Below are 26,573 nucleotides of genomic sequence, written 5' to 3'. Positions count from 1 at the left end.
AGAGATTTTTTTATTTTATTTACACAAAGAAAATTACACAGTATGAGAATCCATACTAATATTATAAATGGGAAAGTGTCATAACGTCGGCGGCCTGCTGAACGGATCACCGGAATCTGGCTACCGCAGTCTCACCTCTCGACAACCTTTCAGCCACTCTTTAAGTGTTGCTCTGTTGTCGCACCGTGTGTGCGGCTGTTTTGCAGGGCCCACTCAATGAGTTGGCAAGTCACCGCCTGTCTTTTACAATTTTGAGACTTATTGTCAGGTGCCCGATAGTTTCCTCCCATAGCCCTCTATCCAGTTCATCCAACTTATAAAACAATAACCCATGACTTTAGCACCCATCGTAGCACAAAAGTGCTGCACTGCAATAGTCTTTGCACCTAACGGAGACTATCTACGGTTGTATCATATATATCATATTGTGCGCTCGGGGTGGTATCCGCCACGTGTATCCCTTGCCTTTAGATTAAAATGTCTTAAATGGCCTCTGTTCTGTTGGATTTGGCCCCACGCATGCCTCCCAAAGGTCCACGCATGTCCACGATCCAGAGATATGCAAAAGACACACCGAATAGCTGAATTTTGCCCGGGCATTATACATAATGCCGATCCTCTGTTGGGCAAAGTGATAATAACATACCGAATAGCTCGATTTCGCCCGGGAATTATACATAATGCCCGTCCTCTAATGGGCAGAGTAATAATAAAACATGTAGCAAAGCTAATAGATGGATTGGCGCAGCTTCAGCAGACTTTCGTGTCGATCTGTTCAAGAGACTGTATGCAGTTTCATATCAAACTACAAAGGACACCGTCGCGATCCGCCTGCAGTGCCGTAGGACCTCTCGATGTCAAGGATGGCTAAGATAGGACTTATAATCAATAATTTAGAGTTAAACGACAAGTCCGACATAGGCCGCAGATCAGAGCTCGCTTCGAGCCTTAGTGAGACATAGATGATGTCGGGGGAGGGCGAGAGCCATAAGGCAGAGCTACCGGTAAGCGCTATCATAAAAGTGTACATTCACGCATGGCAAAGATGGTGAAACGCCTAGTTTGTTTAGTAGGTATGACCAAGTGTCCCTTTCTCGCTAGGAGAGGGATAAAATAGCACTTTAGGTGTCAAAAAGCAATTGTTAATAAACTTAGATGATGAACTAGCTCTGCAGAATGCGTACGTAAATGCATGCTGTTCCTTTAAAAACATAAAAATCACTATATTGCCATTCAGATTTGAGGAGTTCCCTCGATTTCTCCAGGATCCATCATCAGAACTGGGTTCTGATAAAAATGAGACCAATCTGTATGCATATTAGGGTGGATCAAAAAAACACTTTTTTGGAATTAGCAAACCTAATAGTTATCAATCAATGACCCTTAGTCTATGAAGCCTTTGTGCAAAATTTCAGCTTTTTTAATCAACATCTTCAGCCCCCCCGCATTAGGTTTGAAATTTTGAAAATCTCATACAAACCTGAAAATTCAACTTTCAGATAAAAAAAAAAACTTTCGGCAGTATTATGTTCAGTATACATTATTGATACATATTATTACAAAAAACTACCAAAAGAGGCGAAAATAGCGTTAAAAATCGCAAATTTTCGGTATTTTAGCGGCTATTTCGGCAAATGTACTAAAACTAGGCGAACTTTGGCGATTTTTGATGCTATTTTCGTAACTTTTGGTAGTTTCTTATATTGATATGTATCAATAACATATACTTAACATAATACAGCCGAATTTTTTTTTAAATCTGAAAGTTGAATTTTCAGGTTTGTATGAGATTTTCAAAATTTAAAACCTGATGCGGGGGCTGAAGATGTTGATTAAAAAAGCTGAAATTTTGCGCAAAGGCTTCATAGACTAAGGGTCATTGATTGATAACTATTAGGTTTGCTAATTCCAAAAGTGTTTTTTTGATCCACCCTAATGCATATACATTCAATAAAAAAAAAATCTAAATCGGTCCAGTAACGGCGGAGATATCGTGGAACAAACATAAAAAAATACAGACGAATTGAGAACCACCTTCCTTGAGATTTAAGGGCGGCGGTTAAAAAGTATGCTTATTCAAGAAAGCGCAATTACATTTCATTATTTGTTAGGAAACACCCAGTATACTTATTAAACTTATTATCAAATTGCCCAACAATCACGTAGCAGTATCATAATGCCCGGGCAATGTGATAAAAATGGCGTTCATGCAAACTTGTTAAACTTATTATCAAATTGTCCAACAATCACGTAGCAGTATCATAATGCCCGGGCAATGTGATAAAAAATGGCGTTCAGAAAAACCTGTTAAACTTATTATCAAATTGCCCAACGATTACGTAGCAGTATCATAATGACCGGGCAATGTGATAAAAAATGGCGTTCATGCAAACTTGTTAAACTTTTATCAATTTGCCCAACGATCACGTAGCATTATCATAATGACCGGGCAATGTGATAAAAAATGGCGTCTAGACAATGATTAATCACTTTTCCCAATACAGCTAGGCATTATTCATAATGCCCGGGCATTATACATAATGCCCTTATTAATCACTTGGTCCATAACACATACCTACACTATTGCATGAAAAAAAAAACATGTTTTGCGAACAAAGAAAGACATTCCTATGGCGTCATGTGTAGCTTGGCAAAAAAGAGTAGACATGACATGGAACACATTTTTTGAACACAGCAACACTTCTATTCTCATACAGAAGTGTCAAAGTAGTTGCCACATGCAAAGCAAAGCGGTTTACGTAGACGATGGCGCCCCTATTATCTTCTACTCTTTTTTAACCCCGACGCAAAAACAACGGGGTGTTATAAGTTTGACGTGTCTGTCTATCTGTTTGTCTGTCTGTCTGTGTGTATGTCTGTCTGTGGCATCGTAGCTCCCGAACGGTGGAACCGACTTAGATTTAGTTTTTTTGTTTGAAAGCTGAATTAGTCGGGAGTGTTCTTAGCCATGTTTCATGAAAATTGGTCTACTATGTCGCGGTCAAGGGTTTCTTCAAAATTTAAATTTTGTGGTTAAGTTATTTGCCAGGCTGTATCCTGCTTATGCACTTATGCAGTGATAGAAATTCTCTAACAAAAACCCAACCATAAAATTAAAATTTTGAAATAACCCTTGACCGCGTCATAGTAGACCGATTTTCATGAAACATGGCTAAGAACACTCCCGACTAATTCAGCTTTCAAACAAAAAAAAAACTAAATTTTATTCGGTTCATCCGTTCTGGAGAGCTACGCTGCCACAGACAGACACAGACACAAACAGACAGACAGACACATCAAACTTATAACACCCCGTCGTTTTTGCGTCGGAGGTTGAAAAACACCATTTAGTTATCATTGGAAAGTGTACGAGTAGGTATTGTCTTTCTTCAAGCCATGGATTGTTTTTCCAACAAGTTTGAAAAGTTTAGTTTTGCTCCAAAAATACGAAGCGAAAAGTTATCTACAAAACTTGTTTGGTGGACAAGTGTAAATCAAATATTTGTGTCCGTAGTTCAAACGGGGCCATTCAAACGCGTAAATAGATTAAATTAAAAGATACAAAACATAGTGAGCCGGTAACCGTAGGTACTTTGAGTGTGATTATTTGTAACCTAACCACAAAATAAAAATTTTGAAAAACCCCCGACTGCGACATAGTAGACCAATTTTCATGAAACATGGTACTGCATCCAATAACACCCCCCCCCCCCTCTTTAGGTAAGGGAAGGAAGGTTAGGGGGGAAGGTGAAGAGGTTAATCCAAATCGCTGCCAATGTACACCTACTGGTTTACAATATGTGTGTAATGTGGACTTGCAATTCGCAATTCGCTTTTCAAATTATTGCGAATCCTATGTGCGTATGCGTAACCAATCCGTCACAGTCTGGCAGCGCCATTATTTGTGGTCACATTGCGTGAAGCCGAAAACCGAAAATTCATTATCTGTCTCTGTAAATGAGTTTGTCTCAAAAAATAAGACTCTTGGGGCATCTAAGCCCAGCAAAACAGGATTTGAAGGGGTGAGAATGTTTAGTGAAAATGAAGTTGATTTGATTTTTATAATTTTGAAGGAAAAAAACTGACTTTTGGGGTTCTGGGGAAAAATACTTGCAAAAATGTAGAAATGTATTGTCTTTGAGAAAATATGTATGTGCTAATAGGAGATAATACGGAAATGAATAGTCAGTTGACTGTGGCGTCAATTGACGTCACTAAACTCGTTTCCGTTTCTTTACACGTTAAATGTCATATACTCTACCATGAACAATGAAATTATAGTTTATTCACAAAATTGTTTTTTTGAGTAGCTTCCCTATTTCAGGCCTTTTTAACCCTCGACGCAAAAACGATGTTTGTCTGTCTGTCTGTTTGTCTGTCTGTGTGTGTGTCTGTCTGTGGCATCGTAGCTCCCGAACGGATGAACCGATTTATTGTTTTTTTTTTTGTCTGAAAGCTGAGTTAGTCGGGAGTGTTCTTAGCCATGTTTCATGAAAATCGGTCACCTATGTCGCGGTCGGGGGTTTTTCAAAATTTTTATTTTGTGGTTAGGTTATTAAATTAACTACCTACATAAATTCTACCTAGAGTAGCCGGCAGTCGGGCGCCGCTACCGCGTACAGAGGCAATTCAGATAATTTCTCGAAAGCTTTGTTCTAGAACAACAAACGGAGGGGTGAGTATTAGTACCGGTATCGAGTAACCCCGATATTATTGAAGTTAGAACTTTATTAGGACTCGTGTAAAGTTCTTATTTTAATGACATGTTTAGACTTATCGGATTTCTGTTTCTCCCTTTACATGTGTATTATTAATTTGGTAGATCATAATGATATATGGTCATCTATGTACTTTCATCCCTTTGGTTAAGTAATGAGGGTACTCTGAAAGACAACCGGATTTAACCCTTTACATGGCTCCGTACGTTTTTGGTACAGAATAATACATTTCAACTGATGGTAAAAGGATTTTGTGGTTTAATTAGTTAATTACAATGGGCGCTTTCTAACATGGATGGCTTAATTTGGTTCTAAAATAGTCGAATAGAGTTTGCTTCGTCCCATTTAGGAGTTATTTGTTAAGATTTTATCGTTACCTATGAAACCGTTCATCCGACACGTGCTTGACCGATTATATTAGTATTTTGTCCTGGATATAATAACATTGTAGTTATCCCGCGCCAGCGCTACAAACCTCGCGAATCGTTTATAGATGCCAAAAAGAAAAGAATTGACACGAACTGTCACCCTGACGTTTCATATTTTCGCGCGCGCTCCACGCGGATGGATGCAAACTAATAGCTTTCTAGTTTTTATTAAGTTTTTCGTAGTTTTAATAAATACAATTATGTTTAAAACGGTATTATTCAGTGCAAAATACGGTGCAGCATGTGTGTGGTGTACGGTGTTTACATGGCAACCGAAATGTAATAAATATTGGAATGAGAGTGATGAACGTAAGTTACAACATTTGTCAATTGGATTTTTAACTAGAACATTCCTTAGTTATGAATTATGAACTTATCAAATTCACTAAAAGTGTTCCCGTGGGGAAACATAGAGGTATAATATATTAATTAGTACCTATATTTAACCTCACATTCTAACCTCTACGGAGATTTGGTAAGGTGGTTTTTTATACATTCATCGTCAATTGTCGTTGGACAAATATAATAAAGGAGTTCTGTATACGCATCTGACATCACAATTCGCGTGTGGATTGTGCTTCATTCGTGGAATGAAGATATTTGGATCCCAATAAAATTCTTATTGTAACTTTAGCCCGTGGGGCAAACAGATATGCTAAATATTCAATAATAAATTCTCATCCGTGGGATGAATGTGTTAAGACATGCTAATGCCTGTGAGGCTAATGCCTGTGAGGCTACTGAATGTATTAGGCATGCTACTGCTGTGCCTACCAAATATTCAACAATGCTGCAAGAGTACTATTGGCGACTGTTAACTGATCATTTGTAATCCTTATTACAAGGGCATAAAGTCTACCGATGAGTAGTTAAGAATGTTCCTGTTAGCCCGTGGGGCTAGCAAATGTAAACTCTCATTCACGGGATAAATGTTTTAGCAAGTGTAGCCTTTCCCGTTCGGCAACCAAGTGTGCCAACTTTTCAATAATGAAATCTAATAATAAGGAACAAGAAATGGTCCTCATCCGTGGGATGACTGACAGTTATGGTATAGTTATACCTAACGAATTTCTTATAGCCAGTGATGTTTAATTGCAGAATTTTTTTACATGTACAGGTAGAACATGTACTAGATCTATAGATGTCTAGACTAGAGCACAATCTGATCAAGATTTTGTCCTCAGGCAAGCATGCTACATTAAACATTATTGTATTCTAATTAAGTACATACTCATATACTTACTGTTTACATATAAAACAGTATTCTAGTTGCAATTAAAATGGTCTCTGCAGTAAGGTCTATGTTGAACATCTATAATCTATGTATAGATTGGGCTCAGTTAAGTCAGAAAATTATTTACTATAAGTATAGGTAATTTTTATAACTCCTCTACAACCAAAATTTCGTTTCGTAATACAATAAAATGAATAAAATACTACCGTAAAAAGGTAATTTCTGGAAAATTCTGTTCTAGTTCATAACATATTACAATGATGATTATTCATTTTTATCCCTTTGTACAATTTGACAAATTGATATATATTTATATGAGGACATACACTGTTAGTGTTATGTCATAAGGTAAAATAAATTCTCTAAGTGCTGCAAAATCATTTTGGCACCCTCATAAAGAGTATAAATGTCACAATCATAACTTAACCCCATAATATGCTTAGGAGCTGCTCGCTCCATATATTTTAACTTTAACATAAGTATATGTATCATGATTCATATTTAAATGTCAATTTTTGATAAAAATTGTTAGAATGGATGACTCAGTTGACCATTGGAATTTTATGATTTTATGATCTTATAGCTCAACTGGCTTTGGTGAAGTTAATGAAATGTTACTAATTTATTTATTTTTACTTCAAAAAAAAAAAAAAAAAAAAAAAAAGTGTCAATAAAATGTGATTAAAACTTTATTATTGTTTTCAAATTTTGAATTATTATTCAATATGTTGTTTTAAATATAAAAGGATAGGTAAAGAAGGTACACTGGAATTGGGATCAACCAGAATCAGTCATTGGAATAAGCATACAAAAATTGGTTAAGTGAGATGTTCATATTAATACAAAATTATATTTAATTATTATAAATACCTAGCAATCCCAAGGCTTCAAACTCTCATTTAAATGTTAGACTTGTATGTCTTCATAGGGCAAGGGTACAATCTACCCTGCAATGGTTTAGAGCCCTATCACAATGTTTTTTAGCTATCATAGGGTGCGATTCAGCACAAGCTCATGCCAATAGTGACCATTTTGTATTCAGCTGTCATATAAAGTTAGAAATGGGTCAATGGATCAAGTAAAGTATGTAGGTTGATAATTAGAAAGATTTAGCTAAGTCAACTCTATTGAGTTGGTATGAAATAGGTATATATATTGAGATCTTGGTTCAAACACAGACTTGTTTTCCAAATATAGCAGAAATCATTAGATTTTAATTATTAGAGTCTTAACTATCCTGAGGTCTTTGAATAAATAGCACTGTAACTGGTATGTACTTCAAAATTTATTTTAGAAACTACTCCATACCATACCGACTTTAAACGGTTGGGGGATAAAGTTGATATGATGATAAGATAACACCCACTGCACGTGGATTATCACAAAATAGCATTGTCGGGCGAGATCAGTTCTTGGGTGAGGTGACCAGTGACCACCCAATTATCTATAGTAGACCAGGAAAGAGGATTTGATTTTGTTAATACCTATAAATGTTTTTGTCATAATGAGCAATATATTGTTATATACTACTTTCATTTATTGATTACTTCAATCAATTTAATTGTCTTATTATTATATCTCAATAATAATTGAATTTTAGACCTAATAAGATCCATAAGGGATCATTTTGTTTATCTAATTAAGATACTTTTCTATTAGTCATCGATTAAAGGTCCAACCTAAGCTTATTAGTCTGTTCAAGTAGAACATATTTACAGACATGACAATATATTGGAAACAGAAGGGATTGTATACAGTTGTAATTATTAATTTTAATGAGAATTGTCATTTGCTGTTTTCCACAATATCTGTATAGGATTTGCTAATCTCAAGGAGCTTATGCACATTTTGTTGTCTAATTATGATCTTTATTAATCTTACTGCAGACATAAGCATAAAACATCAACATAAGAGTGTGGTTAAAGTTATCACAGCCCCTAAATAATTACATTATATGTTCTATATATAATGCTGTCCTGCTAGTGATTACCACCTCGTTTAGTATTGTGTTATAAATTTCTTTTTTGTGAGAAATACTAGAACAAATAAGTAAAATAGTGATTAATACCTAAAACGTCATATTTTTAAATATACCTATATATATAAACATTACATAAATTATTAAAATACAACACAATGGAATTAGGTTTAGCTAGGGTAGCAAGCTAGCAAGTTAATTGATTAATTGGGAAGTAACGGACTAACTACTTGGTATAGTTTGTAAGTAAGGGACTATTTTGCTTGGTTAAGTGTTTAATTAACGACTTTTAAATAATGCTTTTTAAAACCAAACAGAGGCTATCTGGTCTAAATACTCAAGTCACCGTATAGCGACAAAGGTTTTAAATAGAGGTTTAGGTAATGGACTTTCAGCTCCAAACATGCCTCAGGATGCACCAGGACTGGGAAAATATTTTTGCTCCCATCTTAGAATATTAATATTATATACAATCAACGATTAGTACCTGCATACAGCAGATACTTAGGTCAGTCTACTTATTGACAATTAAATCAAGACTTTGAAACTTATAGTCTCGAATTATTATTATATGTCCTATAATATTTATTTATTTATTCATATATATGGCTAGTAGGTATAGGTAGGTAGGTAGGGTAAAATAAGTTTATCGAGGACGGTGATATCCTCTGAAGTTTATATGTAAAGAGTAATAATAAAACCCTTCATATTCTTAGGTCAATGGGTGATACCCAGAGGCTATGTTTGTATGGAATATAAATACACAAGGTATAACTATGACTTCATATATATCATTTATGTCGAACATATTAAATAATTGACAAGGGTAACAAGCACACAATGCCCGTGTTTTCTTTTTATGTATGTTTTATAGACTATTTAATACTAAATGATTAGGTATTAATTTATCTCTATTATGTCTTTTCATTTTACAAATTATAATTATCATGTCTCACATTAAACACCTAAGGTAAAAGTCATGAAGACACTGCTTAACAGTGAATAAAAGGTTTGGTAACGCATGGGATGCTTCAGATAACTGGAATTTACCAATATATTATATTAGATATCAATATTTGTTATACAGGTTAAGATATTTAACTCAGTAGATGGGTTGCACACACAGGTTGCTCCTAGTAAGGACCTATTACAATAGCAGGATAGACCCTGCAGACTGTTTTCCTCGAGTCAATTCTACCTGAAATATTTCACATAGCAAGTAATGCTATTGCTTTTTAGTTTACTTTCGATACAATTTGATCCATGATATATGTATATATATTATATACAACCATAATGCCTGTCAGGAATACAAGATTGTAGGGCTTTTTGAGTGGATTTCTGAGATAAATTGTTTTGTAAATTATTTCATTACCTCTAAACATCTACAATGTTATTATATCCAGGACAAAATACTAATATAATGACAAGATTAAACGAACTTACCTGAAGTGAAGTTCAATCTTGATTATATGAAGTATTTTGTCCTGGATAGGGATAGTCCCACCCTCCTCGAGTAACCATGAGTCCATGGTCACTTCCCATTTAGTGCGTGATTACTCTAAACTATATGAAACGTCAGGGTGACAGTTCGTGTCAATTCTTTTCTTTTTGGCATCTATAAACGATTCGCGAGGTTTGTAGCGCTGGCGCGGGATAACTACAATGTTATTATATCCAGGACAAAATACTTCATATAATCAAGATTGAACTTCACTTCAGGTAAGTTCGTTTAATCTTGTCATTATTTCAACGTTCATCCATAGACTGAAATAAATGTCATAATTATACAAAGAAAAAATTACCAAGGCCTCCAAGTGCCTAAAGCTGGATTCGAACCACCGTTTATTTCAGTTTATAGTTAAAATAGTAAAGAGTTTATACTTACAAAAAAATACAAGTGAAAATATTTTCAATGAAAATAATTTAATTTGCTCTAAGAGTTCATCCATAGACCAGCCATTCTGATTGACCTCATAAATTAGAATTGCCTAAATTAGAATCGAATCACAAACGTTCCCTTATGAATTATGGAGAACAACTGCACACAGAGAAATCCAGGAGCGAAATTCTGTGGAAATTCTAATTGGATTGGATCAGCATATCCTCAGAAAACCTGATACCCACCAAAGTGGCCCTCACCTGATACGCCGGCAAGTGGAAACCATGTCGCCTTAAATCGACTTGGCGGCGGTCTGTTCAGCAAAAGCTGTGTTAGGGATCGGGTCGGAGGAGATTACCCAAACTGCCCAAGACCGGAGTCAATGGAGAAATATGATTCAAGCCCTACAACAGGCCAGCAAAGGGTAACAAGATTTAAAGAAGAAGAAGAAAATTTGTCAATTTTGGGTAGATTAATTGGTTAATTTTTTTAACATAGTAATGGTTATTTTTTTTTAATATTGTATAACTAGCTTTATTAATAGTGTGTGAACCTGCCTTAGAAGTCTATATTATTTGTGGTCATGGTTCGTTAATATTTTCTTCTATGTGGGTAGCTTTTGCACATTGTAATTTTTCCTCAGTCACCCGTTGACCACGAACGCTGTAAAGAGTTCTAAACGTCGGGATGTATTTTAAATTCATTATACGCGATTTAATCCGTTTCCATAGTTTTATTTCATGAAGAAGAAGAAATTAGAAATTAAGACCCATCTCACCCCGTAATGGCTAGCATTAAGGAGCACCCAATAAACAAAGTTGCTGTTGTTTTCAGGCTAAACGTGGCGGGAATCTAGATCTGGACCGAGCTTTAATTATTCGAGGGCAGATTTATCGTTATTGCCGCCATTTGCAATTCAGACCTAACGTCTGGTAATGTACCGTACTTATAGGAACAGGAACAGTAGTTACTAGTAGTAATGATCTACTAACAGTAGTTTCTTAGGGTAGGATAGTCACATAGTCAACCCCCGACCCAACGCGACCCCGTGTGGTAACGCTGTGACGGGTTAAGATTTTTACCACCTCCTTTTTTACTGAGATTCGTAGAAATCGACTGTGGGTTTAAGTTAATTGTGGCGAAGGCGAGAGGCTGGCAACCTGTCACTGCAAGTGCAATGTCACAATTTCATTTTCTTTTAACCCGTTTTGTTGCTTTATGGCACTAACCCTTTATGGCACTGAAACTTGAGCAGTTTCATGTGCTCTACCCCTAATGGAAATATAGGTGTTATGTCCGAGTTGTTTAAAAAAAAAGTTATATCGTATTACACGAATTACACGTCTAATTACCTACTGCAGGATTTATTGAAAAAGTTTAGCACAAGAAGAAAACAAAAATGTTGCTTCGGTTCGAAAGCACCAAGTTGAAAGAGGCATAGGTATAGTCAATAGAAAAATAATTGTTTAAAAGCCCGTCATTAATTAACAAAGAAGCCCGTTGACTCCCGCTCTGCGTACAAATTACTACCCACGCAAAACCGTATGAATAGATCAATATATCGCCACATATCCGCACAGTTTCACGGCCACTGGCATGGCATCGGCAATGCCGGCACCCGGTGCAGTAAATTAAAAAAAACTATGCCTCCTAAGAACAACGACCATAGACATTTAAAATTAGACTTTAAAAAAATCAATGAAGTAAATTTAACACTTTAAAACTAAAATCTATCGCAATGCAGTAAAAACTTACGTAAGTTGACCAACTGCGGACGTCCAAAACTTAACACGAAAACAAATCCAAGTACAAAACACGAAACACTGGCAACCAAGAAACAGAAACACTCACACAGAAAAAAAAGTATTTGAAATTCGAACGTTTCAAAATATTGCACTTTCGGAAAAGATCGCGACCGTCGCTTCGACAGGAGCGTACGGGCACTCCGAGCGGGGGTGATTGCGAACTGAATGGATGTGCGAACCCCGTCAACCCCGCGAGGGTGCTGGGGTTAGCGGGGGTGTCTTGACACTCGAAAGAGTCGAAAGCTTGAAAGGTTGTTTCGCAAGTGTTTTACTAATTTCATTACACGGGATATCGTTTTTTCGAATGCGCTGCTACATTTCTTTTTAGAATGGGTCTTTTGTCTAGAGCTGAAAAGTGGTTGCAAGTTAGTTGGGCCAACAAAATTCGACTTTGACTACTCGCTGGGATAGTCGTTTTAAAACTTTTAATATGCTAACTTCTGAGGTGAACACTTTACTTACTTTATCCATTCTGTATATTTTTGGCTCGGAGCCTGGGACTTGGTGAAATGGTGAAACTAAGTTACGTCACAGATTAATACTGTGGGTCTAGTGAAAAAGGGTATAACTCAAATTGACTTGGTGAAAAAGGGCACAAGTCCCACCTCGGACTTATTTATTTATAGTTAATAGTTACGTTGGCATCAATGAGGAGGCAGGACTCAAAGGTTATGATTATGACAGATGGCGCCACCCTATGTCCGGCAACAGACAGTCTTAATTTTCATAATCTTAAAAAAAGATTTGTATGCAAACTGACATTGACAGATCTGTCAGTGTCAGTTTGAACTGTCAGTTTGCATACAAATCTTTTTTAGGGTTCCGTAGTCAACTAGGAACCCTTATAGTTTCGCCATGTCTGTCTGTCCGTCCGTCCGTCCGTCCGTCCGTCCGTCCGTCCGTCCGCGGATAATCTCAGTAACCGTTAGCACTAGAAAGCTGAAATTTGGTACCAATATGTATATCAATCACGCCAACAAAGTGCAAAAATAAAAAATGGAAAAAAATTATTAGGGTAGCCCCCCCCCCCCCCACATGTAAAGTGGGGGCTGATATTGATTTTCATTCCAACCCCAACGTGTGATACATTGTTGGATAGGTATTAAAAAATGAATAAGGGTTTACTAAGATCGTTTTTTGATAATATTAATATTTTCGGAAATAATCGCTTCTAAAGGAAAAAAAAGTGCGTCCCCCCCCTCTAACTTTTGAACCATATGTTTAAAAAATATGAAAAAAATCACAAAAGTAGAACTTTATAAGGACTTTCTAGGAAAATTGTTTTGAACTTGATAGGTTCAGTAGTTTTTGAGAAAAATACGGAAAACTACGGAACCCTACACTGAGCGTGGCCCGACACGCTCTTGGCCGGTTTTTTAAGATTATGAAAATTAAGACTGTCTGTTGCCGGCCTATTAGTCCATTGTACTTGCATTGCACAGACAAAGAATTTCATACGTAAGCGACAAGATGATGCACAGGCGCCGCCTGGCGGGATAAAATGGCAGTGTGTCTCCTCTCCTCATTCTGATAACACAAGCTGGATGGATACGTCAAACGGAAGTAGGTACAAGTTTCTTTAATCAAACACTATTAAAATGTCTACTCTTGTTTGCCATACTGATGTATGAGCCTGTACTTAATAATTAATAAATGGCCACGGAATAATCAATAAAACCACATCGGCTTAATTAAATCGTAAATTAAGTATTTAAACAATAACCGGCACTGTTCCACTGCGCAACAATGATAAAATATTCACAAATATTTTATGCATAATCCCGCTTGCATTGTGATCCCATATCAATACAGTTTGTTAATTAAATACGAAAAAAAACCGGCCAAGAGCGTGTCGGGCCACGCTCAGTGTAGGGTTCTGTAGTTTTCCGTATTATTCCCAAAAACTACTGAACCTATCAAGTTCAAAACAATTTTCCTAGAAAGTCTTTATATAGTTCTGCTTTTGTGATTTTTTTCATATTTTTTAAACATATTTAAAAGTTAGAGGGGGGGACATTCTTTTTATTCCTTTAGGAGCGATTATTTCCGAAAATATTAATATTATCAAAAAACGTTTTTAGTAAACTCCTATTCATTTTTAAAAACCTATCCAACACACGTTGGGGTTGGAATAAAAAAAAATCCAGTCCCCACTTTGAATGTAGGTACATTTTTTCCACTTTTTATTTTACCTACCCCTTTGTAGGCGTACTTAATTGATATACATATTGGTACCAAATTTCAGCTTTCTAGTGCTAACGGTCACTGAGATTATCCGCGGACGGACGGACGGACGGACAGACATGGCGAAACTATAAGGATTCCTAGTTGACTACGGAACCCTAATTAATAGGTACCTATATTTGCAACGCAGGGCGGAAATAGACTATTGCCAACGAGAGTACAGTTCCCGGCATAAATAAGTGATGATTTCTATACCTTGTCATGTCACATTAACGTCTTGTTTGAAATTTCATACGAAATTGTCAAACGATTAAAAGCGAAAAGGTAGGTACAGAAATCATCACTTCTTTATGCCGGTGACTGTACCTAAGTTAAATCGCGACGGGGGCTTGCCGGAGCGATTTACTGACTCGAGTTTGCAATATTCTTACGCTCCGTGTTGCACACAATATTTTTTGTACGTCTTTCACGGAAACTATAGGGTATTCCGGACCTTTAGGAGGCGTGCGCGCAGCCGAATCCAACACGTAGAGGTTTCTTTAGGCACGTTAATAAAATTTAAGAGGGTATTATTTTAATTATTAAATTATTATAGATCTCAAATTACATTAAATATTTTATTTTGCAAGTTAGGCGATCTCCCGATGTGCCACTGACAGTGTTGTTTTGTACTAATAAGCAGAGATGGGCATAAATCGATTAACTTTTTATTCGACTAATTAATTGATTAAAAAAAATTAATCGTCAAACGAAACGATTAATTTATTTGCGATTAACGTTAATCGAAGATCTTCGATTACAACTAATTAATCGTCCTTTTCAATCGATTAAAACTAATTAATCATCTTATTTTAATCGTTAATCGTTAGTCGATTACTTTTTGCCCAACTTGCTAATAAGTCTGGCTATAGCCAAAACGATTTTGAATCCCTTTTCAGAAGCTTTGAAGTGTTAGGATTTAATTACGAAGGTTCTCTGAAAGAGATTTGTTAAGAAGGATTAAAACTAATTGAGTAAATAAAACTTTTTTCTAAAAAAAAATAAGTACTAACAATGACGATATAATACGGGACAGACAAATTCCATACAAAAAAAAGCGTACCCCTATATGAGCCTAAATGTATGGGCCTTTTAGACTTAAAACTAGATGGCGCTGTTTCGCAGCCTGGAAGTGGCCAAAATCATATTTTCCCCAAATATTTTGCGTGTTTAAAACTAGATGGCGCTGTTTCGCAGCCTGGAACTCCTGGAAGTGGCCAAAATCATATTTTCCCCAAATATTTTGCGTGTTTAAAACTAGATGGCGCTGTTTCGCAGCCTGGAAGTGGCCAAAATCATATTTTCCCCAAATATTTTGCGTGTTTAAAACTAGATGGCGCTGTTTCGCAGCCTGGAAGTGGCCAAAATCATATTTTCCCCAAATATTTTGCGTGTTTAAAACTAGATGGCGCTGTTTCGCAGCCTGGAAGTGGCCAAAGCCTTGCCTAGAAAGGCCTTTTTTTAATTGATTGTTAACCAAAATGAAAAAAAGATAGTATGATAAAGTTAAATAATTTTAGAGAAAAGTCATATTTCATCCTAGAAAGTATTTATAAAGTTCTACTTTTGTGATTTTTTTCATATTTTTTAAACATATGGTTCAAAAGTTAGAGGGGGGGGGGACACTTTTTTTCCTTTAGGAGCGATTATTTCCGAAAATATTAATATTATCAAAAAACGATTTGAGTAAACCCTTATTCATTTTTAAATACCTATCCAACAATATACCACACGTTAGGATTGCAATGAAAAAAAATCACTCCCCACTTTACGTGTAGGGGGGGGTACCCTAATAAAACATTTTTTTCCACATTCAGGATTTTTATGTTTGGAATCAGCGTCATCTAGCTTTTTTTTTTACTAAAACCGGCCAAGAGCGTGTCGGGCCACGCTCAGTGTAGGGTTCTGTAGTTTTTCGAATTTTTCTCAAAAAGTTCTAAACCTATCAAGTTCAAAACAATTTTCCTAGAAAGTATTTATAAAGTTCTACTTTTGTGATTTTTTTCATATTTTTTAAACATATGGTTCAAAAGTTAGAGGGGGGGGACACACTTTTTTTCCTTTAGGAGCGATTATTTCCGAAAATATTAATATTATCAAAAAACGATTTGAGTAAACCCTTATTCATTTTTAAATACCTATCCAACAATATATCACACGTTAGGATTGCAATGAAAAAAAAAATCACTCCCCACTTTACGTGTAGGGGGGGTACCCTAATAAAACATTTTTTTCCACTTTTTATTTTTGCACTTTGTCGGCGTGATTAATATAATATACATATTGGTACCAAATTTCAGCTTTCTAGTGCTAACGATTACTGAGATTATCCGCGGACGGATGGACGGACGGACGGACGGACGGACGGACGGACGGACGGACGGACGGACGAACGGACGGACGGACGGACGGACGGACGGACGGACGGACGGACGGACGGACGGACGAACGGACGGACGGACGGACGGACGGACGGACGGACGGACAGACAGACATGGCGAAACTATAAGACTATCTAAATAATTGTAAAACGAAACTATTCAAACTGATACGGACGCTCAAGGGATACATTAGAAAATGTTAAAATGAGTGACTAAGTTTGCAGTGACTAAAAAAATTGGTTGTCTGTAAAGTCGGTTTACGGACGGTAGTTTAACGTGATAACGTCAAACATTACAGTAGTATAGACAGGGGCGGTCAGAGTATAGCAAAAGGTGCCCGATTCTGAGACTTTTTTCACGTTTTTTTATTTATTTATTTATTTATTAAAAATACACAAAAGTTAACAGTATTTCACCAAAGCACTTATGTGGTAATATAATTATGTACATGTTAAATTGACATAAATAAAAGCAAACACACTTACGGCTCAGCCACGACATTGGTCTAAGCGCGGCAGCGGTGAGCGGCGGCCATACATTAGAGCGAGACACAGCGATGGGACTTTTCATTCGCACGTATGCCTGCCGCTCACCGCTGTCGCGCTTAGACCAATGTCGTGGCTGGGCCGTTAAAAGTTAAACTATGGTTATTACATTAATCACCTAAGGAGTGTAGAGTCTATGAACCTTAAGAGTTTTCTGTAAAACACACCAACACTATCAGCAAATATGTCAATATCGTCTGTCTCCAACACGGGCTCGAGCGGTGCGCCGGCCGCCGCGAACAGGCGCCGCCGCCGCCGCGCCGGCACCGCGCCCGGCATGCCAACCACCACATTCGCTCTTGGCACTTGCAGCCCCATTCTCTCAAGCGCGGATGCGTCATCTACTCTATGGTGAAACAGTTGGCGGTAATGCATAATATGCAGCAGTTTCCGTCTGGTTTCTAGAGTTTGAAGACCAACCATTCCTGTTACGAATAGAGATGGATACATATATGGGTAATATCCGTACAGTCGTTTGTAAATGTGCCTACAGAACTTCCTCTGCACTCTTTCTAGCATAGTGTTTTGTTCTTATTAGAAAGAATGCATTAAAATAAGCATCTTTTATAAATTAAAGTTTTTTTTTAAACCTACTAATTTAGGAGTTAGAGTGGTGCAAAGTTGCAAAATTTTCCCGTAGCATTACTAAGGCGCCAGAGACAGAAAGCGATATCGACGGAGCCCCGCTTATTACAGAAACTGCACAGAATAGGAGCCTTCGGCCGTTTGAAGATACCTAACGAACCTAACCTATACCTATATAAAAGTCGTCATTTTGTATCCTAGACCGTTTGCGAGACACACGTTAATTTTATTAAAGTGCTAGTGCCATTTACTAATCTTAGAACCCTAATATCTCAGTAAATATTAATGGAGAAGAAAAAGTTTATATAACAAAACATCCTTATTTAAACGTGTTCTATATGATTTATCAATATTAACATAGGTTATATTGGTAAAAAAAATCATCGTAAATTTATTAAGTCTCTGGCGCCTTAGTAAATACTATGGGAAAATTCGCAACTTCGTACTGCTCTAACTCCTAAATAAGTAAGTTTTTCAAACAACTTCATTCTATAAAAGATGCTTATTTTAATGCAATCTTTCATGTTTTTAAATTACAAACACTCAAAAATAATAAACACGGGCGCGCCATCTGTCGCAGCTGTGGTGCTTTACTCAGGCCACACGCTACAACCATACCGAGCGCATCGATCAGCCGCTTAGTTCCTACGCGCGCCAATAGATGGCGCTTTCGCTATATTGGGAAACGGGACAATGACGTCATCTTTTTCGTGCATGCTGCCCGTAGTAACGAGTTATTAGACGTATCACGTCAAAAAATCAAAATTACGTTCTTTGCAATTTATTTGTCGCAAAAATCATTCAGTAACCGCAAAACCATTCAAACCACAACCAGCGCAGAACCCACGTCCACCCACGTCCCACAACCAAATGTCCAAACTATGTCCAAACCAAGTCCAAACAGAAAGAAACCGTTAAAAAATAAACTAATTCGCTAGATGGCGCTGAGGTGTAAATCACTTATTTCGCTTACGTTCGATAATGGTGTTGTGGTTGTGGCCAATCGTATTTAAATTAAATGAGGGATTTGTTAAATCAAAAACAAAACAATCAATTTATATATTTATTTTACAATTTACACATAACTAAAAACCAAAGAGTCATTTACATTTTTAAACGTTTGTCAGTTGAACAAAACGCACATTTGCATTGTGCCTAAAGGCCCTAAAGCAATAGCAAAACGTTCGTTTATAGCCACCGTTTGAGTTTTTCTTCCGCTGTGTCTGCTGTTTGATTTTAGAATTAAACACTTATTTTAAATAACTTATCGATTTGTTTAATAGTAAAAAAGTAAATTAAAAGTACCTTTTGCTTTCACACTGGTTTTCACATAATAGCTCAGAGGTGAGAGTGAGTGGTGTCTATGTAGAAAACCATCATAGTTGTTTTTCTCAGAATCGTATCACCTGACAGTGTAAATTTCAGTTTTCGTGATGTACCTGTACTTTCTTCTAATGTAATCTCATTACCTAGTTATAAGACGTGCTCATCGAGATCGTTGTCCTCCTTTTTTTCTCCACATTGATTTTTTATTTCAGGTTATTATCGACCTGTCAAGAAGACATTTTTCGTCAAGCTGTGCACGCAAAATTCGCAAAATAGGAGACGAAAACCCTTTTAAGTTTTCAAATTTCATATCAAATCTGCCACCAATAGTAAGTTATTTTATATGTTATTCTAACATCTAAGTGTAAATAGGCCAGTTTAATTATAATGTTGTTTTAAGATGGACAAATTCTTGTACCTATATACGTTTTACATTTTGCTGTGAAGGTATTTAGAATGTAAACAAGGTTGAAAATTGTTGATGTCGGCATGAATTATTGTTGAAAAGTAGGTTTCGTCGCTAGTTTTAGCAAATGAGACCACCTCATATTCAAATATAACCTATAAATTCAGAATGAGTATCAGCTGAATGCCTGACAGATACAATAATGTTCATGTTTTGAGAAGCGTCGGTACAGGAGGTATCTTGTTATAACACTTTTTATATTCCTTGTCTGTACACATATTTCCTTATAAGATGTTAGTTATTAATAAATATAACAAAGGTATATTGTTAAATACCTGTATTGTACCTGCAATTGTTGGAATGTATGAAATAGCTTAAGTTTCATTGGCCTCATGATAAGATTAATGGTGTTTTTAAACTGACTATTATACTTATAAATGATTTTTTAACAATTATTTGCGAAATGATTACTCATTAAGATCACTGTAGCCTTTAATCTGTTAGTCACCATATAGATTAGCTAATTAATTGGGTGATTTTTTTCATAACCAAGTGAGCTAAATCAGGCCATAGGTAATATATGACAGGGTTCTGAGTTGGTATGAAACAGACTAATGTTTTGAATAATTTTATGGTTTGTGTGTAGGCACAGAGAACCTCCTATAGAGTGGCAGTCTTGTATATTTGGTTCGCGATACGAGTCACCAGTGTTTGGGGTGCGAGGAGCGGGCGGGGAATGTGTTAAGCGCGCTGTGATTGGCCGTTTCAAGGACGGCGGGCAGTCGCGCCAGATGAAAAGGGACAGAAGTATGACTGTCCCTCTACTGACGCGTAAGTGGCCAATGTAAGTTGACCTATGCCGGCTCTGAATAAATTATAAATATGACTTATTTGTGGAATGTAATGCCGTCTGTTTTTAAATTTGAGCTTCTTGTTACCTTTCCACACCATTTCACACTACAGGTGGACATCTTTAAGGCATCAAAATACCCTTTTCCAATTTTTTTGTGCGAAAAACACGCGCTGCTTTCGGGTCTGTTACTTGGTCGATACTGATCGGGCACGGCGAGCGCCCGCGCTTATATCAGTGCAAATACTAGGAAGGCTGGCAACCGCGAGTCGTCTTGTAATAGATGTCTATAGGGGTTGGTCTGTGTGTGTAGGACTGATTCATCTATTGAAGTAACAACAACTTGTCAGATTATCCCATTAAAATATCCATACTTTTCAAGGAGTAAAAACTTATTTCTGACCCCTGATGTATGTAAGTGGTGTCATGATAGACCAAAATTAGAAGGAATTTTAGAGGCGGGCCAGATTTACACTAAAAATGCATTTTTACTACAGTGCTGGCATTGTCACAATATTTATTTCAAAGGTTGCCCACTAACCCAGCAATTTAGTGGATCCACTACCCCGTCTTCTATTCATAATGAATGTAGGGTTGATAAAAATGTTGTACACAGGGTCAGGCCTATGTCACTCGTTCGAGGTCGCGCGTTAAGTACCTACACGCTAGCCTTCATTCGAATGAACAAGTTGCCGAGTGACGCCACGCGCCCGCCTGTGTAGTCACGTACCTACTATTCTTCTGGCTACATAGTAACTCATTAGTATTAGTTAAATAAAGCGTAGGTATTTGTCGTTTTGCGGGCAAGTATCTCTTCGCAACCAACCTTATGAAGACAGGTTAAAAGAATTGGGTCTGACAACCTTGGAGCAATGAAGACAACACGGCGACTTAATAGAAATGTACAAAATACTCACAGGACACTATAATGTACCTTCATTAAGTGACATTTTCACTCGGAGTGTGTGACAGATTGAGAGGACATTCCCTGATGTTGACACGGACACAGAGTAGTAGCAACCTGTCACTTCTTATCTAACCGCGTAGTGAGAGTGTGGAACAGTTTGCCCGAAACCGTAATCAGTGCACCTACAGTGAACTCTTTTAAAAACAGACTTGACAAATATTTCTTGAATAAATAAAGTGAAGGATCTGTTACGCTAGTAACTTATTAATAATTTGTGACAGGGTGGTAGAGTGATGCCGCGCTGCAGCAAGCGGACGCGCGGCGCGGTGACGGGTGACGTGGGCGTACCCGGGGCCACCGCGATCGACGCCCAGCAACACAAACGCTCCAGGAACACCAGGTATGTATCCAATTGGTACACTAGAGGTTACACACAGGGCCAGAAGAAACCTCAAACAAGATGGGAGGACAAACTCAATCTCACAGTGAGCCTGAAGTGGAGGAGAGTGGCCCAAGATAGAGCTAGAGGAGGCCTTGGCCAAGTGGCACTGAATTAAGAGATGACACCCCTTGAGTTGCAGGCGTCCATAGGTTATGGTGACCGCTTTCCATCAGGCGGGCCGTATACCTGTTTGCCACCGACGTGGTATAAAAAAAAACAAAAGATATGTATAAAACTTATATTGACCGGGATATAGACCGTGATTACCTTTTTGATTTTTGTCGAGCTCCCGATATTTCGACGCAGTTGCATAAAAATAACCGTGAATCATTCAAAACTCTTAAGATATGTATAAAATAAAACAGTACATTTTGTATATTTGTTTCAGTTCACGACGACATTCCAAGGCAGAGGACTCCAGCTTTAGTGCAAAGAAATGTTTAGCATGGTTCAAAGAGTACACCACAGTCTCAGAGCCAGATGTATTAGGTGAGCTCTTTTACTCATACATTAGTAATGAAATAAAACTATGGAAACGGATTAAATCGCATATAATCGCTCGCAGACGTTTCTGCATGATTAAAAAAAAAATCACATATAATGGATTTACAATTCATCCCGACGTTTCAAACACTTTACAGCATTCGTGGTCAATGGGTGACTGAGGAAAAATTACATTGTAATTCATCAGTAACTATCGCGGTAACCGAAGACAATATTTCATACATTAGTACTTTACTTAAAACTTTTTATGATAGGTATTCAAACAACAAATAGTCAAAAATCACTATCATACCAGCTTGGTATACTCTGTCAAACACGTCTGTCAGTAAATAAGAACAAAGAAAACTATAGGTATCCTTTTCTCTGGCACCCTAAAGAAAAGGATGCATATAGTTTTCTTTGTTCTTATTTACTGACAGACTTGTTTGACAGAGTATAGTTTACAGTTGAAAGATTGAGAAACTAACTTTTGTTAAAAAATTCATTGATGCCTGTGATCAAGTTCATCAGTTTTTAGGGTTCCGTAGTCAACTAGGAACCCTTATAGTTTCGCCATGTCTGTCTGTCCGTCCGTCCGTCCGTCCGTCCGTCCGTCCGTCCGTCCGCGGATAATCTCAGTAACCGTTAGCACTAGAAAGCTGAAATTTGGTACCAATATGTATATGAATCACGCCGACAAAGTGCAAAAATAAAAAATGGAAAAAAATGTTTTATTAGGGTACCCCCCCTACATGTAAAGTGGGGGCTGAAATTTTTTTCATTCCAACCCTAACGTGTGATATATTGTTGGATAGGTATTTAAAAATGAATAAGGGTTTGCTAAGATCGTTTTTTGATAATATTTATATTTTCGGAAATAATCGCTCCTAAAGGAAAAAAAAAGTGCGTCCCCCCCCTCTAACTTTTGAACCGTATGTTTAAAAAATATGAAAAAAATCACAAAAGTAGAACTTTATAAAGACTTTCTAGGAAAATTGTTTTGAACTTGATAGGTGCAGTAGTTTTTGAGAAAAATACAGAAAACTACGGAACCCTACACTGAGCGTGGCCCGACACGCTCTTGGCCGGTTTTTTGAAATCTGTCTTTTCTTGAGCAGATTGTTTTTGGTTGACATATATGTTAAGGAAACTATTTAATTAAAAAAAAGTTATATAATATGGTGTGACAAGGACAGCGCGATGGCAGTGTGGGTGCACCATAAGAGTAAAAGGGTTTAAAGCAGTACCAATCCAATAGAATGCTAATCAGAAATGTAACAAGTTTGCCTAATTATTTCATTGATTGGTACAGTGTAGTTTAGATTATGTAGCCAATAGCCGCTTGTCACTCAATCAATAATACTACTTAAATCATTAGTAAAGATGTACCAGGCCTAATAATAATGGTGTCCATACTAATATTATAAAGGGGAAAGTGTGTGTGTCTGTTTGTTTGACCGTCTTTCACGGCAAAACGGAGCGACAAATTGACGTGATTTTTTAAGTGGATATAGTTGAAGGGATTGAAAGTGACATAGGCTACATTTTGTTACTTACTAACCCCCCACTTTCCTAAAATGGGGGGTGGAAATTTGTATGGAGCATTTCCCCGGAGCCGCGGGCAAAAGCTAATTGTAAATGTTGTGTTGTTGTAGTCCTAAGGCACCACAGAGGTGCAAAGGGCCTTCACAAGCTCGCGCCACGCCTTCCTATCTTCAGCGACCCTTGCGGCCTCGCTCCAGCTCAAAGCCGCTCGAAGCTCATTTTCGACGGACCGCTTCCATAAGTGGACAGGGCGCCCGGGGCCACGGCTTGCATTCTGCGATTTCCAGTCTAGAGCAATGCTCGCGTTATTTCTTTCCCCTCTCCTAAGTGTCCAATCTATCTCCATTTTCGTGTTGCGATTTCCTCGCCAATGGGTGTAAATAAGCCACTAATTGATCTACTTATCTCGTGTGCAGGCCCCGAAGGAATGGAGAAATTCTGCGAAGACATAGGCGTGGATCCCGAGAATGTTGTGATGCTAGTCATCGCCTACAAGATGGGTGCCAAACAAATGGGCTACTTCACGCAAGAGGAGTGGCTTAAAGGTATATTCACTATTCACAAGCACAATAAATACAATAATACATATTCTGAGTAACTTTCACCATCGGCCACTGGCATCGGCCTTTTACCTCGGCAGCGGTCGGCCGGCCGCTGCTCGCCGCTGCCGGCCGCTGCCATTCCGGTGTGAGCCGACCCTAAGTGCGTTTTCACATTATGGATAGATGGATAGAGTGGATGGTAGATCTTCGTGAGCTCGGCGGGCTCACAAGCTGGCATGATATAGCTCTAGATCCAGCAAAGTGGCGTGCTCTAGTCTTGAAGGCCAAGATAGGGTTCATATGCCAGCACAGACCAACCCCTATAGACATCCATTACAAGACGACTCGCGGTCACCAGCCTTACTTGTATTTGCCATGATATAAGCGCGGGCGCTCGCCGTGCCCGATCAGTAGCGACCAAGTAACAGACCCGAAAGCAGCTCGTGTTTTTCGCAATAAAAAAATTGAAAAAGGCTATTTTGATGCCTTAAAGATGTCCAGCTGTAGTGTGGAAAGGTAACAAGAAGTTCAAATTTAAAAACGGACGGCATTACATTCCACAAATAAGTCATATTTATAATTTATTCAGAGCCGGCATAGGTCAACTTACACTGGCCACTTACGCGACAGTAGAGGGACAGTCATACTTCTGTCCCTTTTCATCTGGCGCGACTGCCTGCCGTCCTTGAAACGACCAATCGCAGCGCGCTAAACACATTCCCCTCCCGCTCCTCGCGCCCCAAGCACTGGTGATTTGTAGCACGCACAAAATTTACAATATTGGCGCTCTATAGGAGGTTCTCTGTGTATGCCAGCTAATTAAATGGGCAAAATAAATGAAAATAGTATTTCCGTTGGATGAAACTTTTCTTATTACAATTAGAGTGTCATGGAAAGCAACAAACAAGATCCAAAATAAATCATTCTTTTATTTTTAGGCTTAACGGAGCTGCAATGTGACAGCGTCCATAAACTTCAAATGAAACTCGACTACCTCAAGAGCTTACTCAACGACCCCTACATATTTAAGGCTGTATACAGATATTCTTATGATTTTGCTAGGGTAAGTGTTGTTTGGAATTTATTTTGTATATTTTTTTTGTGAAATTGTATTTTTATTAAAACAAAGTCTAATGCTTATAAACATTACAAACACACATTGTATTTTTTTTTAATAAATATAAATCTGTTTTTATCGGGTCAATCAACTTTAACCGAGTCAAAATATATTCAGAAATTTCCAGTTTCACACAGTATAAATCAATATTTGACATATTTTCGTTTGTCTTCCACTATGGCGATTTTTTTTGTTACTGATAATGTCCTGAACTTTGTTTTGTAGACTTTTTGTAGCCACAGATAAATCGCTTTCACAATTTAAACTATTTCAAAGAATGACACTTGTGTTTTCAAGTTCAGTAACTGACTTCTATCACTATAAAGAGACAACTAACTAAAGTTTTGTATCCAAAGCGAGGCCCAAAGAAGTCCAAATTGTAGCATAAAGCCTGATTCGCGCATTTTTTTTTAGGATAAAGAGCAACGTTCACTAGACACCGCAACCGCGCGAGCGCTCCTAGGCGTGCTCCTCCCACGCTGGGCGCTCCGCCCCGCGCTCAACGACTTCCTACAGCGAGAGGGCGCCGCGCGCCGCTACAGGGTCGTGAACCGCGACCAGTGGTGCAACATCCTGGAGTTCAGCCGCACTGTCGACAACCAGCTACAGCATTACGACGCCGACGGCGCTTGTGAGTTACTCTCCATCTAAACAATATAGTCATCGTGGTGTTACTAGCCTCTCGTCACTGTACGGCCTCGCTCCGCCTCGCGCTCGGCTCTCGCACGGGACACGGCAGCGTGGCCCGTACTGACGCGACCGGCATCCTCCGGTTTCGCATATACTCGCTGCACTTCTCTGCGTGCGAGGGCTACTCAAGGACAAACCGCGCGGCGCAAAATTTGTTAGAAGAGTTATTACTGGTTGTATACTGTGCTACAGGGTCGTGAACCGCGACCAGTGGTGCAACATCCTGGAGTTCAGCCGCACTGTGGACAACCAGCTACAGCATTACGACGCCGACGGCGCTTGTGAGTCACTCTCCATCTAAACAATCTAGTCAAAGTGGTGTTACATGTTACTAGCCTCTCGTCACTATACGGCCTCGCTCCGCCCCGCGCTCAACGACTTCCTAGAGAGGAAGGGAGCGGCGGCTGTATAATACTGGCTACTAGCTGCATCCATAGACTACGATGACTGCTTTTTTATCGTCCACCTTCGTCATCATCAGCATCA

At 38.1% G+C, this 26,573-nt stretch overlaps 2 protein-coding genes across 3 annotated transcripts in view; one reads left to right on the top strand and one right to left on the bottom strand.

Moving 5' to 3' along the window:
- The window catches only part of LOC125229781, a 517,609-nt gene extending 505,447 nt beyond the window's left edge, over positions 1 to 12,162 (bottom strand). Inside the window, exon 1 of the mRNA XM_048134722.1 lies at positions 11,996 to 12,162. The gene's annotated coding sequence lies outside the window, so the exon portion shown is untranslated. The remainder of the gene's footprint in view (positions 1 to 11,995) is intronic.
- Positions 12,163 to 18,980: 6,818 nt separating this feature from the next.
- LOC125229918 (DCN1-like protein 4) overlaps positions 18,981 to 26,573 on the top strand; it is a 373,938-nt gene continuing 366,345 nt past the window's right edge. Inside the window, exons 1-8 of one of the 2 annotated variants that reach the window (XM_048134865.1) lie at positions 18,981 to 19,123; positions 19,318 to 19,434; positions 21,550 to 21,668; positions 22,099 to 22,199; positions 24,155 to 24,283; positions 25,219 to 25,343; positions 25,812 to 26,028; positions 26,280 to 26,302. In XM_048134865.1, coding sequence (XP_047990822.1) covers positions 21,562 to 21,668; positions 22,099 to 22,199; positions 24,155 to 24,283; positions 25,219 to 25,343; positions 25,812 to 26,028; positions 26,280 to 26,287 — 687 coding nt within the window. In that variant the 5' untranslated portion in view covers positions 18,981 to 19,123; positions 19,318 to 19,434; positions 21,550 to 21,561 and the 3' untranslated portion in view covers positions 26,288 to 26,302. Of the gene's footprint in view, positions 19,124 to 19,317; positions 19,435 to 21,549; positions 21,669 to 22,098; positions 22,200 to 24,154; positions 24,284 to 25,218; positions 25,344 to 25,811; positions 26,029 to 26,279; positions 26,303 to 26,573 lie in introns of those variants that run through there. The other variant, XM_048134863.1, reaches the window with a different exon arrangement.

Source organism: Leguminivora glycinivorella, chromosome 9, assembly GCF_023078275.1.
Source record: "Leguminivora glycinivorella isolate SPB_JAAS2020 chromosome 9, LegGlyc_1.1, whole genome shotgun sequence".
NCBI lineage: Eukaryota > Metazoa > Arthropoda > Insecta > Lepidoptera > Tortricidae > Leguminivora > Leguminivora glycinivorella.
This window is presented reverse-complemented; position numbering and strand designations above follow the sequence as displayed.